Source organism: Bos mutus, chromosome 15 (assembly GCF_027580195.1).
Source record: "Bos mutus isolate GX-2022 chromosome 15, NWIPB_WYAK_1.1, whole genome shotgun sequence".
Lineage (NCBI taxonomy): Eukaryota > Metazoa > Chordata > Mammalia > Artiodactyla > Bovidae > Bos > Bos mutus.
Window position 1 is genome coordinate 73,155,492 of NC_091631.1, and position 15,527 is coordinate 73,171,018.

A 15,527-nucleotide genomic window follows, 5' to 3' on the forward strand; every position below is an offset into this window, starting at 1 on the left:
TTGTGAGAGTTGAACCATAAAGGAGGCTGAACGATGAAGAATTGATGCTTTTAAACTGTGGTGCTAAAGAAGACTCTTGAGAGTTCCTTGGACTGCAAGGAGATCAAACCAGGAAATCCTAAAGGAAATCAATTGTGAATGTTCATTAGAAGGACTGATACTAAAACTGAAGCTCCAATACTTTGGCCTCCTGATGGCAAAGAGCCGACTCATTAGAAAAGACCCTGATGCTGGGAAAGATTAAAAGTAGGAGGAGAAGGGGACAACAGAGGACAAGATGGTTGGATGGCATCACTGACTCAATGAACATGAGTTTGAGCAAGTGCCAGGAGATGGCAAAGGACAGAGCAGCCTGGCATGCTGCAGTCCATGGAGTTGCAGAGTTGGAACAACTGAGTGACTGAACAACAACAATCTTGGAATAGCTATGACAAAGCTACATAGTGTATTAAAAAGCAAAGGCATCACTTTGCTGACATAGGTCCATATAATCAAACCTATGGTTTCTCCAGTAGTCATGTATGATGTGAGATTTGGATTACAAAGAAGGCTGAGCCCCAAAGAAGTGATGCTTTTGAACTGTGGTGCTGGAGAAGATTCTTGAGAGTCCCTTGGACTGCAAGGAGATCAAACCAGTCAATCCTTAAGGAAATCAACCCTGTACGTTCTTTGGAAGGACTGGTGCTGAAGCTGAAGCTCCAATACTTTGGGCACCTGATGCGAAGAACTGACTCATTAGAAAAGAACCTGATGCTGGGAAAGATTAAAGGCAGAAGGAGAAGGGGACAACAGAGAACGAGATGGTTGGATGGCATCACTGACTCAATGGACATGAGTTTGAGCAAACTCCGGGAGTTGGTGATGGACAGGGAGGCCTGGCATGCTGCGGTTCATGGGGTGGCAAAAAATTGGACACGACTGAGCGACTGAACAACAAGAATACTTTGAAGTGATCATGAAATTTTATTAAAAACTGATAATTTCCATTAGATTACATTGAAGTAATGATGAGACTCTTACTGTAAAGAATTCATGGAAATTATTACTGTGCTAAATCTCCAAAAATGAGTCATTAAAATCAATAGTTCTCAGTCTTAAATCCACATTAGAATTCCCTGGGGAATTTAAAAATAATAATACCAGTGCATGCACTCCATCTAAGTATTAAATCAGCAGGATCCAGGCATGTTTTCATAGACATCTTATATTTTTATAGACCATGAGATTAACTTTTATAAGAATGTATAGCCTTACCAATAGGAAAGTCATATTAGAGTCATAGGGCTTTTAAGAGCCTCATTCAAGTCCAGTCCGAGTCTCAGGAAAAAAAAAAATACCCTTTGTAAATAACTATGTTTCAGAATTTCACATGCTGTTATGAAACCTTCAGGAAACTATTCTCTGAATGGAACAGCAATAGCAAAAATTATTTTCTAAGCTATAACTAATGGCTAGGATAATTGAGTAGTTACTTTAAGGTGAAGAAACTAAGGCAAATACATTTTATTGTCTTTGTTGGCTCCCTCTTTTTCACTGTGAGGACTGCTCCAGGGATATGGATTATTTATATACCTATACTGTCTGTAGTCATATTACTCTCTTTTATGTGCCAAGTAATGGTGGTATGTTGAATCATTTTTGTTGACACTTAAAATTTCTAAGCTATAAAACAATGTTCTTTTTTTTCTTTCAGAAATTTCGTGATGAAGTTAATCAGATAATAAATTCTGAAACCCTCTCAAGTATAGACAGTCTTGAGGCTGGGGAACGTGAAGAAATATATTTAACACTTAATAAGGAGCCTTCCACATCAGTCCAGCAGCAGAATTCTATTTCTCTCAAATTAGCAAATCTGCAATCAACTAATCTAAGCTGCTTTGATGAAGATAAACTGTCATTCTCTAAAACTCAACACATAAATAATTGGCTTATAAATATAGATGATCCAAATATTTTCTCAGATATTTTTAGTAAACCTAGTATTCTCCCTGATTCAAGTAAATGTTTTAATAGTAAAGAACAAAATCCATCTGCTCTGAGTAGAACTGAGGAAAGAGCCGTAAATACTGCTAATAATTCAGTAGCCGTTCTACATAGTCCATCCATATTTGTACAAGATAAAAAAAGCAAAAACACATCTGAAACTAGTGTTATAAGGACAACTGACTCCTCTTCTGGAGCATTCAAAAGGGAGAGACCATTAGTTACTGAGAGCCCAAAATTTAAATTCAGCAAAGCCTGGGCCACTCCAGATTCTCTAACCCAGGAAATCACAATAATTTCAGACCAAGAGAAATATTCTGAAATGACTCAAGAAAATAGAACTACTTCAGTTCCTACTTCATTTGTACCTTTGGCAACACCTTTAGTTTTGCCATCGAATACACAATCAGCTAGGCCTTTACCAAAGAGCAGTATACACATAAAAGAAATTGACCCAGTGCAGTGTTCTGATAAGTTAGGGGAAATGAAAGACATTAAAGATGAAAAGACAAAATATTCTAATTGTAATGAGGAAGAGTTGTCTTCGTTTTCAGATAATTTTCAAGTAGCCTGTATACTTCACAACTCTGATTCAGAAGATAAACAGAAAATACATGAAGCATCAAAATCATTATCTAATATAATTTCTAATTGTGACTTAGTCAGTCAGCACAAGAAAATGAAATACAATATTTGTGAGAAGAATAGTGTGAGATTTCTTAAAAGTATTTTAAAGAAAGAATCTAAATACGAGCATGATTATTTTAAGGCACTGGTTACAAACCAAGGCTTTAAGTTAGGAAATCAAAAAGCAGCAGATATCAGAGATAGTATTGAATTAACAAAAGAAAAAGGGAAAAGTGCAGAAACTCCAAAAACTATTAAAAAACTGAGATGGTTTGATGAAACTGGCAATACAAGGAAAAATGCTGAAGATAGTCATTTGCTGAAGAGTAGAAAAAGAGTATCTCAACAGTGGTCTCAACCATGCCACATTCGAGCTAAAAGTGGTGCTGCCAGCAACATGCCTAGTATTCCTGCTTCTGCTGTGGATTCTGCTAATAAAAAAGAGCCCAAGGACAATTTTATCTCTGAAAATGTCACTGCTTTAGGAGGATCTGGAACAGACCATGTGCCTTTGAACTGTTTTATACCTTCAGGTTATAACACTGCTAAACAAGCCTGGCCAGACTCCACAGAGGAGGAAAGTATATCCCCTGTAAAGAGCGGTGGTTCCAAAACTCAGAAAACTAATCCACAAAGGAGTGAAGCGAAAGTCATTAGAAGAACAAGATCTGCTAAAGTCCAGTCAGGCTTTGTATGTATGAACAGAAAAGGCACTGTTACTCGACCACAGTCTGCGAGCAAAGCCAACACATTTGTACAGGCTCAGGGTAAATTAATTGTACCTCATCCTCCTCCTACATCTCAATTAAATATTAGAAGTTGTAAAAATGTACAAGCATCTCAGTGTCAGTCTGTAATGCCTGAAAATTCTCAAAACATGAGTACATGTAACTACTTTAATTCAAAACATATGCTTCCAACAGAATACAAGTTGAATCAGTGGAATCAAGAAAGTAGTCTTCCACTCCCTCATGTCTGTTCTGACTTAGTCACTGTGATGCCAGCTCTACCATATTGTTCTTCGGAGTGCCAAACGTTAACGAAAATAAATCATTCACATGGCAGGCGAACTGTTGCCCTGCAAGATGGGACGTTATATTGCCCCCAAAGATGTCCAACATATGAAGAAAGTCATCCCTCTGTGACTCTTAAAACTACTAGAGAAGAACTGGTTCCCTTGTGGAAAAGACAGCATAATATTCTGGGTCAAAATGAAAAGGCTGCTGGTAAGAATAAATTTATATATTTTTATAGGTAAAATGTGAAGTTTTTCTTATTGTGGTTTGATAATGTACCTTACAATATATTAAAATTGAACAATAACAGCCTTATAGAAATAACATCACCCATAATATTGTACCTTTGTCTGTCTAGTAGCTAACACTTTTAAGCAAATGACCCAACCTTTGCTTAACTAAAATTAGAAACTTTTGCTAACTTCTGTTTTTCCCATGACTTGTTAGTTTAAAAGAGGGAAGACAAGAAATGTGGTTTGATTCTTATCCCATATCATTCTGTTATTACTGCAGTGTTATAGTCAAAATTTCTGTCAAAGTAAGCACAGTGGAAAATATTTGTTTAAATTATTCTAAACAGGTGAATAAATGTGATTATAATACTTTTCTTTATTCTTATTTAAAATATTTGTTAAATTTAATTGTTATTTGCTAACAATAGGTGTGCCTAACCCTCTAATTATCTTTCCAAAAGAGGGGCAGCTCTGTTTTAATTGGCTATGTATGGAAGGTTTCATATGAAGGAAAAAAATATAGAATTCCTTTAAACATTTTTGAAAATTAATTCTCTGTGTTATGCCATTGCCCTTAGTGGGCCTTGTTGACTCTTCATGAGCTACTTTCCTCTAAAGGAATGGACTACAGGCCCATACATTTTTCTACTAGTAGAAATCAGATGACTAGTCAGAAATACATAAGATTTGAGAAAAAAATCAGAAAAGCAACTCTTTCTTTTCCCAAAGGTATGAATAAATATTAAGATATAAAGTGAGAGTTAGTTTAGATTTAATATTTACACTCTTTCTTCAATTGGCCCATGAGATTTTAAGAACAAATATTTAAGAACAAATATCATTTTGATATTTGGCAAAACTAATACAATTATGTAAAGTTTAAAAATAAAATAAAATTAAATTAAAAAAAAAAAAAGAACAAGGGAATTTTTTTGACTTCTTTACCTTATCCCCAGATTTTAACAATGCCTGGCACTTAATAAGCACCCAAACTTTTCTTAAACTGAATGGACACAGGCCATGTTAGCAGATGGGAAGCTAAATGCAAAGACTCTAGTTTTAAACTAGATTTTTAAATAGTATTTCTCTTACTAAAGGTTTTGCTTTATTTTTATCCAGCCACTTCACAGTGTAACTTTAGTTTTCACACTACTTCCAAAAAATGAAAGCATCATGTAGATTTGATATTTTAAAGGAAATTATGATGGTTAACTGTTTTGAATTTCTACTCTTTGCCAATTATAGTAATAAGTGCTTTATACATATTATCTCATTTAAGCCTCACAGCAATCCTAACAAATATGTATTTTTTAAAACCTCATTTTGCAAAGAAGGAAATAGAATTGCCAAAAGTCAAGAGCTATTATCAATAAATAGCAAAAATAGTATTTTCATCTAAATATCTATGATTCCAAGTCCCATGCTTATTCTACTAAAACTATGTAATAAATATAATCATTAAGAAAACATATGTCTGAGATGATCAGGAAAAGCATTAGGAAATATAATTTCCCAATAGCATAAATATAAAAATATAACATATGAAAATTATATTCTCATTCTCTGATAAAAGAAAAAAATATATATTGTATATATAATCTGAGAAACAAATATTTTTCTAACTTATAATCAAAGTCGGGGCCTTTGTATAAGAAATACTGGAAAAGTTTAATATTTTTAGCCATGTTTTTAAAGAGAAATGTTGAAAGTGTTGTGTATATCCATACTTTTTGTTCATTGTTTTGTTTTTATGGAAGTATAGTTGATGTACAATATCATATTAGTTTCCAGTATACATCACAGTGCTTTAATATTTTTATAGATTATACTTCATTTAAAGTTATTAAAAGCCAATGGGTATATTTTCCTGTACTGTACAATATATCCTTGTTGCTTATCTATATTTTACATAGTAGTTTGTATCTCTTAATTCCATACCTCTATCTTGCCTGTTCCCCCTTTACACTTCTCACTGGTAACCACTGGCTTGTTTTCTTTTTTTTGGCTTGTTTTCTATACTGTGAGTCCATTTCTGTTTTGTTATATACTTTCATATGTCTTAGTTTTTAGATTCTGCAAGACAGTGATAACAATACTGTTTTTATTCTCTGTCTGCCTCATTCACTAAGCATAATACTAAGTTTGTCCATGTTATTGCAAATGGAAGAATCTCATTCTTCTTATGGCTGAGTAATATTCCTCTGTGTGTGTGTGTGTGTACCACATCTTCTTTATCCATTCATCTGTTGATGGGCACTTGCATTTCTTCCATAACCTGGCTATTGCACATAATGCTGCTATGAACATTGAGGTGCACATAGCTTTTTAAATTAGTGTTTTCATTTTCATCATATATATGTCAAGGAGTGGAATTGTTGGGTCATACAGTAGTCTTATTTTTAGTTCGTTGAGGAAGCTTCATGCCCTTTTCCATAGTGACTGCACCAATTTACATTCCTACAGTACAGGAGGGTTCCTTTTCTCCACACCCTCTCCAGAATTTATTATTTGTAGACTTTTTAATGATAACACTTTGACTGGTATGATACCTCACTGTAGTTTTGATTTGCATTTCTCTAAAACTTAGTGATATTGAGCATCTTTTTGTGTGCCTGTTAGCCATCTGTGTGTCTTCTTTTGAGAAATGTCTATTTAGGTCTTTTGCCTGTGTTTTTTTTTTTTAATAGGATTATTTATTTTATTTTACTTTTTTGCTATTGAGTTATCCGAGCTGTTTACATATTTTAGATATTAACCCCTTATCACAAAGAGTCAGACATGACTGTGCAATTGAACAACAACAACAATTGGTCATATAATTTACAAGTATTTTCTCCTATTCATGAGGTTGTCTTTTTGTTTAGTTGATGGTTTCCTTTGCTGTACAAAAGCTTTTAAGTTTAACTGGATTTTCTTTATTTTTTCTCTTATTTCCTTTGCTTTAGGAGACAAATCTTGAAAAATATATTGCTATGATTTCTGTCAGAGTGTTACACTTATATTTTCTTCTAGGAGTTTATGATTTCCAGTCATATTTAGATCTTTAATCCATTTTGAGTTTATTTTTGTACACTGTGTTAGAGAATATTCTGATTTCATTCTTTTACACTTAGCAGTCCAGTTGTCCCAGCACCACTTATTGAGGAGACTGTCTTTTCTCTATTGAAAAGCAGAAAAGGTTAATTGTCATAGGTTAATTGACCATAGTGGTGGGTTTATTTCTGGGCTCTCTCTTCTGTTCAGTTGATCTATGTGTCTGTTTCTGTGCCAGTACCATGCTGTTTTGTTGTTTATTTCTATACTTCTTTTTTTTTTATTTTATTTTTTAACTTTACAATATTGTATTGGTTTTGTATTTGTATTGTATCAACATGAATCTGCCACAGGTATACACGTGTTCCCCATCCTGATCCCACCTCCCTCCTCCCTCCCCGTACCATCCCTCTGGGTCGTCCCAGTGCACCAGCCCCAAGCATCCAGTATCGTGCATCGAACCTGGACTGGCGACTCGTTTCATATATGATATTATACTTCTTATTATTGTAGTTATACTTAGAAAATATAATACTAACAAAACTTTGTATGTTCAGTCATTCAAACATTGTTTAAAACTGTTTTAAATATTAAACATTTCAAGTGAACCCCTTGTTAATACTGAATTATAGTTCTCAGGGCTAAGTCATTTCGTATCTGAATCTGCAACCCCGTCGGCTCTAGCCTGCCAGCATCGTCTATCCACAGGATCTCTATCCACAGGTATTCTCCAGGCAAAAATACTGGAGTGGGTTGTCATTTCCTATTCCAGGGGATATTCCCAACCCAGGGATCAAACCCACATCTCTTATGTCTTCTGTGTTGGCAGGCTGGTTGTTTACCATTAGTGCCACCTGGAAAGCCCATGAATTATAGTTCAGTGAGCATCTATTCATTTTTTTCTACTCTACTATTTGCTATGGCATTTTTATTCTCATAGTCAGTGTACCCAGAGTTGACAGTTATGGATGGTGTCTTGCTCTCTGTTAGCATATCCAAAACTCTCCAGCAAAACTTTCAGTAAAAACTCTATTCCATGAAACCCAAGCCATTCAACTGTACCAACTTCTGACCTTTCAAGTCATTTTCCCCTGAAGATGACTTTGATATCTAGTTCACAGTCTTCCTTTATTGGAAAAGTCTTTGCCAATATACTGGTGACTCAGCATTCATGTGAGCGAACGATCCAACACCCTGATCTCTCTCAATCCTTTCTCACCTCTAGTGATTTTCTGTACTAGTGATTTTCTAGTGATTTTCTGCCTCAAGTACCCATTCCCTTTGTCATACTTTGGACTGGGTCAACATCAATAACTTCCTTACTTCTAAAATTAGTAATTTAATTTACATTTTTCTTTCTGATTGCAATATGCTTTTTGCACCAGGTGTTTTACATCAGTGGAATAAAATACAATCTAAAAACAGACTCATATTTGAATGCTTGATTTTTGGCAAAGATGGTACTGCATAGCAGGGAGAAAGTACTTGTCTTTTTATTAAATGGTACTGAGTCAATTGAATGATTTTATGAAATTAGTAAAATGACTCTTAGCTCACACCATACACAAAAATCAATTCCAAGTGAACTGTATATATGAATATGGATAAAATAAAATTAAAAAAAAATGAATATGGAAAGTGAAAAAGAAATGCTTCTAGAAGATAATACAGGGAATGTGCTTATGACTTTGGGATGGGCAGAGATTTTTTATACAGACATAAAAAACACTAACCATTAAGGATAAGACTGAAATTTTTTCATCCAAAACACCATTAAACTGTAGAGTGAAAGAAGATATTTATAATGCATAACACCAACAAAGAGTTCATGTCCAAAATATATAAAGAACTCCTACGATCAATAAGAAAAAGACAATGTAGTTATATGAGTCATGTTTGAACCAACAAAACAGAACCAGTAAGATATATTGTTTATTGCAACAGATTGGCTTACGTAAATATGGGGAATAGGGAATCTAAGCAAGTACAGAATTTTTAGGTCAGGCCAGGAAGAAGGGCAGAAACTCATAGCAATAGATGAAACTTGCCATTCACAGGCAGAATTTTGTATTCTCTCAAAAAAGACTTACCTTTGAGGCCTTTGACTTAATTGACTCAAGTTCACATGGGTTATCTAAGATAATCTCCATTACTTAAAGCAAACTGATAATAGACTTTAATAATATCTACAAAATACCTTCACAGGAATACATTAGTGCCTAATTGAACAACTGGGGACTGTAGACAGGTGACATATCAAAAAAACCATCACACCAATTTATTTTAAAGGCAGTATATTTGAATTAGCTTTTCATAAAGTAGGCTTATCAAATAGTAAATTAACATATGAAAGACTTCAACCTCAGTCTTCAGAAGAATTCATATTAAAATAATTAGATAAAATTACATCTGAAGGGCTAAAATTTTTAAGCTACAATGCTGTTAAGAAGGATGTGTGATGCCTGGGAGCTCACATCTACTAAGTTTGAATATATGCATATCCTATGACTCAGCAATTCCAGACCTGCAGATGTGTGTGTGTGTGTGTGTGTGTGTGAAATTCATTCATATGTAAAACAGAAGATATGTACCAGAACTTTCATAGCAGTTTTATAGCCATAATCTAGAATAATCTCAAATGTTCTTCAGTGCTATAATATGTCAAGTAAAAGTTATTCATTCAGTGTAATACCATAATAAAAAATGAATCAGCCACTACTAAGAAACAGTAACATGACTAAATCTCACATCAGGATATCGTGCAAAAGAAGCCAGTCATAAAAATGCATATTATATTCCATTTCTATCAGGTTGAAGAATAGGTAAAACCATGGATGGGGTTATATGGAAACAGGTAAGAAGGAAAGCTTTTTCAGTGCTGGTAATGTTCTATTTCTTGACTTGGGTGTCTGCCATCTGGGTGTGTCTACCTGAATACTTACAATTTGCACATGTTTCTATAGGCAGCTGTACTTCAGTTTTTTAAAAATCCAAATGATGTTGACATACTAAATACTTTGAAATCTGATTGCAAAAAGAATGCTTTGTTTTCTTCTCCAGGGAGTATTAAAAATACCTTCAAGGAATCAAAAATTTGATTACTAGAAAAGATCAAAGATACAATTGAGCTTAGCTCCCATACTTTATGGATGAGGAAACTGATACACATAAGGAGATTATATACCCCAAGATGACACAGGTAGTTCAAAGCAGAGCCAGAATTTTGTATTGCAGCTGAATTTATTCTTATGGTAGAATAAATCTAGTTTTCATGAGATCAGAAATGTAATTACAGATACTGAAGCAAATTATTCTAGATATAAATTAGGTAGCATTTACTATGTGCCAGTCAATATTGTAAGCACTTTACGTGTGGAAACAAGTTTAATTCTCTCAATAGTTTAGTGAGTAAATAATAATACTCCCATCTTATAAATGAGGAGAATGAAGCAGTGAGAGGGCTAATAACTTGTGTAAGCCACATGACTAGGACTAATGGCAGACCCAGGGTTAAAATTCAGGCATTCTGTCTCTGTTATCTCTACTGTTAATTACTTAGCTATTATGCTTATAATTAAAAACAAAAACAACAAAAATACCTCTCTCTGTAAGAAGATGGAGATAATCTTATTGTGATGATTATTTTGAAATATATATGTTACCTACTAATCACATTGTATACTTTAAACTTAAATATGTTACATTGTCAATATTTCACTAAAGCTGAAGAGTATAAATTAATTTTTAAAACTGAATAACCACAAATTTTTCAGTGATACACATTTTTAAAATAGTACATTCATCTAATACAGTTTGTCAAAAGTACAGAGTAACGAAGTCATTAATCAAATGAATAATGGCATGAAGATTTAAAATCATCTTTACCAGTTGAAGTGATAAACCAAAACTAAAAAACTATGTAGAGATAACTATAGTCATGTATATGCATTAATACAATTTTTAAAAATTTTTAATTGGAGCATGGTTGATTTACAATGTTTTAGTTTCGGGTATATAGCAAAATGAATCTGTTATACATATATTCACTCCTTTTAAAATTATTTTCCCATATAGGCCATTACAAAATATTGAGCAGAGTTCCCTGTGCTATACAATAGGTCCTTTTCAGTTATCTATTTTGTATATAGTTGTGTGTATTTATCATCCCAATCTTCCAATTTATTCCTCCCTGTCTGCATTCAATATACTTTTTTAAGTCTCTCAATTGTGAAGTGTATCTTACATACAAAATAATATACATAATATACAAGAACAAGTTAAAGACTAATAATAAAAGAACCCAATGCCCAATTTCAAAAACAGAAAATCACTGGCATTGTTGAAATCTCACATGCCTCTCCTTGATTACATCCCCTTTCTCTCTTACAAAATGACACTATATAGACTTGTGTAAATGATTCCATGCTTTGCTTTATAATTTTACCATATGTAAATATATCTCAAACAATATATTATTTAGTTTTGCTTTAGTTTTGTAACTCATATAAATAGAACCATTTCACCTATATACTTCTATGATTTTCTTTTTTTCAATTAATTTTGTGTTTTGGATTCATTATTATTGATTAGTTTAGCTGCACTTCATTTGTATTTGTTTTGTATTACATTTCATTAAAATTGCTGTATTACAGTCTACGGAAATTTTTCATTTTCCTACTCCTGGCCATTTGGCGTCTTTCAGTTTCTCACCTTTGTGAATAGTGCTTCTAGGAACAGTTTTGTACATCTGCTGATACACATGTTGCTGGGTATGTGTATTTCACCCAGGTTAAGTATACTGCCACAGGTAATGCCAAATTATTTTCTAAAGCAATGAGAGTGCCTTTACTACATGCTCACTAAACCTCCAGTAGTCAAACTTTTTAATATTTTCAAAAGTATGGGTGAGAAATGGTGTCTAATTATAACAGTTTGCATTGCCCTAGTTACTAATGAATTGAGCATTTTTCATATCTTTATGCACAATTTGCATTTCCTTTTTTGTGAAATGTCTGCTCTTGGGTTCTGAGTTTTTCTTCCTTCTTGATAGAAGTTCCTTATATCAATATATTCTAAGATTCTACATCAGTTATATGTATTGCATATATTTTCTGCCAATTTGTGATTTGTGTGGTCTTTTTTTTTTTGCATTTTGCTTCTATCTATTTAGTTTGGCTTTTTTTTTTTTTAACAGAAGCAAGATATCTATCTTGACAATTTTTCTTTAAGAAAAGAAAAAATCAAGACAAAACTAAACAAACAAAAAAGAAAACTTTACTATATCTGTTAGAAACTTAATATAATTTTAGGTGATAATAACCAGATCTTTGGAAGTACTGCAATAGTCTACATTATTTTAGGCTATGTATTTTAAGAGCTGTATATAAACAAACTGGAGTGAGCCAGAACTGTAGAAGGAGGGGTTGTGTATGAAGGCCAATTAAAGGAGCTTAAGCCAGAGAGACATGTACAGGCTCTGTACAAATGTTTGAAGGTTTATTATGTAAAAAAAGGAGGAAACAGAACTAAGTGAAGGGGTAAAATGTGCAAAAATGTTTTCAGCTCAGCTTAAGGAGGAATTTGAGCTAATACCACCAACAATTGAGGAAGGTACCCCATGGGGAAGTGGCTCCCCATCACTTAAGCATTCAAGCACAGGTTGACGGTCCACCTCTGAGTGATTTAGGTTTATGAGCAAGAGGTTGAACTAATTAACATCTAAGATCTCTTCCAAAGTTATAATTTCATGAATGTCTCCAGAATTTCCCCTTGTTTATAATTAACAATACTACAGATTTTAAAATATGTAATACTTTCCTAAAGATTAGTAGCTTTATTTTGTGTTTTGGTAGTAATTCTATCATATTTAGAATTTTCATATGAGACAAGAAGTTTGGCTAGAGATGCCAGTACAAACTATATTAGTTTTGCAAAAATACCTATATTCTCAGCTATTATATTAATTAGTAAATAGTATTTAAGTTCATGTATGTGAATTGAACAAAACATGAACAGTTTTAAGCAAATATTTTCATCTGTTCTTAGGATCAATCTATAATCCACAAAACTGAACATCTACACAAAGAACAATCAAAAGCAAATAATTACGCTACAAATCAAGAAAGTACAAAAGTATTAGTAGATCTTGCCTCCAGAAGATTTATTAACAGGCTGAATGAAGAGAAAAATTATTGATACAGCAGTCATGTAACCAAGTTAATTTTCATTTAAGATATTTTTAGAACTGTTCAAAAATAGAAAAATGGAGACTTTTTAAGATTTAGAAGACAATCCAAGCATAATAAACAGTATTAAAACTTTATTGGTACCCAAACTATCTCACTATAAGCTATTAACATTTAACATATCTAGCATTTAACATATCTAGCATTTAACATGGAGAAGGCAATGGCACCCCACTCCAGTACTCTTGCCTAGAAAATCCCATGGACAGAGGAGCCTGGTAGGCTGCAGTCCATGGGGTTGCTAAAAGTCCGACACGACTGAGCGACTTCACTTTCACTCTTCACTTTGATGCATGGGAGAAGGAAATGGCAACCCACTCCAGTGTTCTTGCCTGGAGAATCCCAGGGACAGGGGAGCCTGGTGGGCTGCCGTCTATGGGGTCGCACAGAGTCGGACACGACTGAAGTGACTTAGCAGCAGCAGCATTTAACATATTTAGCATCCCCATATTAGAATAAACATAATACAGTGTTTTTTAAACTATTGATCATGACTCATTAGCAGGTTATAAATCAGTTAATGAGTAGTAACCAGAAATTTTTAATGAAATATAATTGTAGAATGTTCTAGAATAGAAACTACCAGAGGGCACTGTATATTTTAAGAGTAAATATGGTTCACCAAACTATATGTGCATCACAGGTTACAATGGAAGATATCTTTCTATGAGACACAGTCAAATCAAAATGAAAATTACTAGCATAGAGAGTAAGAGCTAGAATTCTAGATTTTAGAGACTGTTTGAGCTGGATCTCATCTTCACCCTTTACTGGCTCTGTGACCTTGAGCAAGTTACTAACCCTTGCCTGTGCCTCAGTTTTTTTATCTATAAAAATAGTGATGATAATAGTGCCCATAGTATAGAACAAGGCCTTGGCAACTATAAATGTTCAACACAGTAGCTAAAATTATGTTAGTATTTCTTACTCTAAAAAGTCAGATGTTCAGTTACTAGCCAGCTTTCTTGAAATTTGAAAGCTTTTATGTCTTTGTTGTTATATAGATACAGATATTTACTTACTTATAGTGTATGTATATAATTATATATATGTTATATAGAGAAAATATACAGATAGTTAGCTATGGTAGCATAAATATCTGTGTTCTTTCAGTACATAATTTCAGCTAAAAATATTTGTATATTTTTTCCTACCTAAGCCTGTATGACAGAAGCACACATATACACTCCCAAGACATTTGTGTGCTTATACACACTCATTGCATTTTCCACCTTTCAGGCCAAGAATCTCATTAACTATGTATCATTGTTACTTTGTACTTTAGAACATAATGTTCCTTTTGACTCAAAGATCCTTATACTTGGAGGCCTACTACTCCTTTAAGACCAAGCTTAAACATAACCTCTATGAAAGCTTTCTTGATTCTCATAAAGGCTCTGTGTTTTCACTTAATTCTATTACAACTTCACTTACAGTTTATTCACTTTACTGTAATAATCCATTTAAATTTATATCCATTCTTCTGGAATACTTCGAGTTTTTATTGTACCACCATTAACAAAAATGTTGAGCAAATATCACATACGTATATACCATACATACATATTACTCTACTGATATATACATTAAGCACCTTAGCCAGAAATAGAAAAAATTTTTAACTGAGACAAGGATGAAATACAGACTTTTAAAATAATTTTTATATTTTGTATCTTATAAATCATACATTTTAAAATAATTATAAAAATAGTTTTATGTATTAACATGCAAAAATTCTCATATAGTATTAATAATTTTCTGAATGGTTTCAAATGTCTTATCAATTATGATGACTTCATTCTATATACCATCCTTAGATATCTCAAGGCATAATACACAGATTGAGGTTTATTGTTATTTTTTACAATTTTAGATTTATGATCCTTTGTTATAATGTAACTATACTGTCATTTTATTATGTGGCAAAGAGTTTGTAATGAGAATAAGATGTGTATCAGCTCTGTCTTTCTCATTCACCTGTGCTTGCACTATTAGTATCGTCTTTATGATTTTGCAAGACTATGTTTTTAATTAGTCATAGAGAAAATAATAAGTAAAATAATAATAATAAAACATTACACATACAATAAAAGCCCTACAAAAGTCATTGTAGCCTCTTTTCCACTTTGTAAGGATTCATTCAGATATTATGCTATGCTATGCTATGCTAAGTCACTTCAGTCATGTCCAACTCTGTGCGACCCCATAGACGGCAGCCCACCAGGCTCCCCCGTCCCTGGGATTCTCCAGGCAAGAACACTGGAGTGGGCCGCCATTTCCTTCTCCAATGCATGAAAGTGAAAAGTGAAAGTGAAGTTGCTCAGATACTATGAGATATCCATAAATCCAGGGCACACATAAAATTCAGTGCATTGAAGGACACAAAAGAA

At 33.3% G+C, this 15,527-nt stretch overlaps 1 protein-coding gene across 5 annotated transcripts in view; it reads left to right on the plus strand.

Moving 5' to 3' along the window:
- The window catches only part of CEP126 (centrosomal protein 126), a 116,024-nt gene that overhangs the window by 81,273 nt on the left and 19,224 nt on the right, over nt 1-15,527 (plus strand). For all 5 annotated transcript variants that reach the window (XM_070384317.1, XM_014476793.2, XM_070384318.1 and 2 more), the window contains one exon: nt 1,694-3,836. In XM_070384317.1, coding sequence (XP_070240418.1) covers nt 1,694-3,836 — 2,143 coding nt within the window. The remainder of the gene's footprint in view (nt 1-1,693; nt 3,837-15,527) is intronic.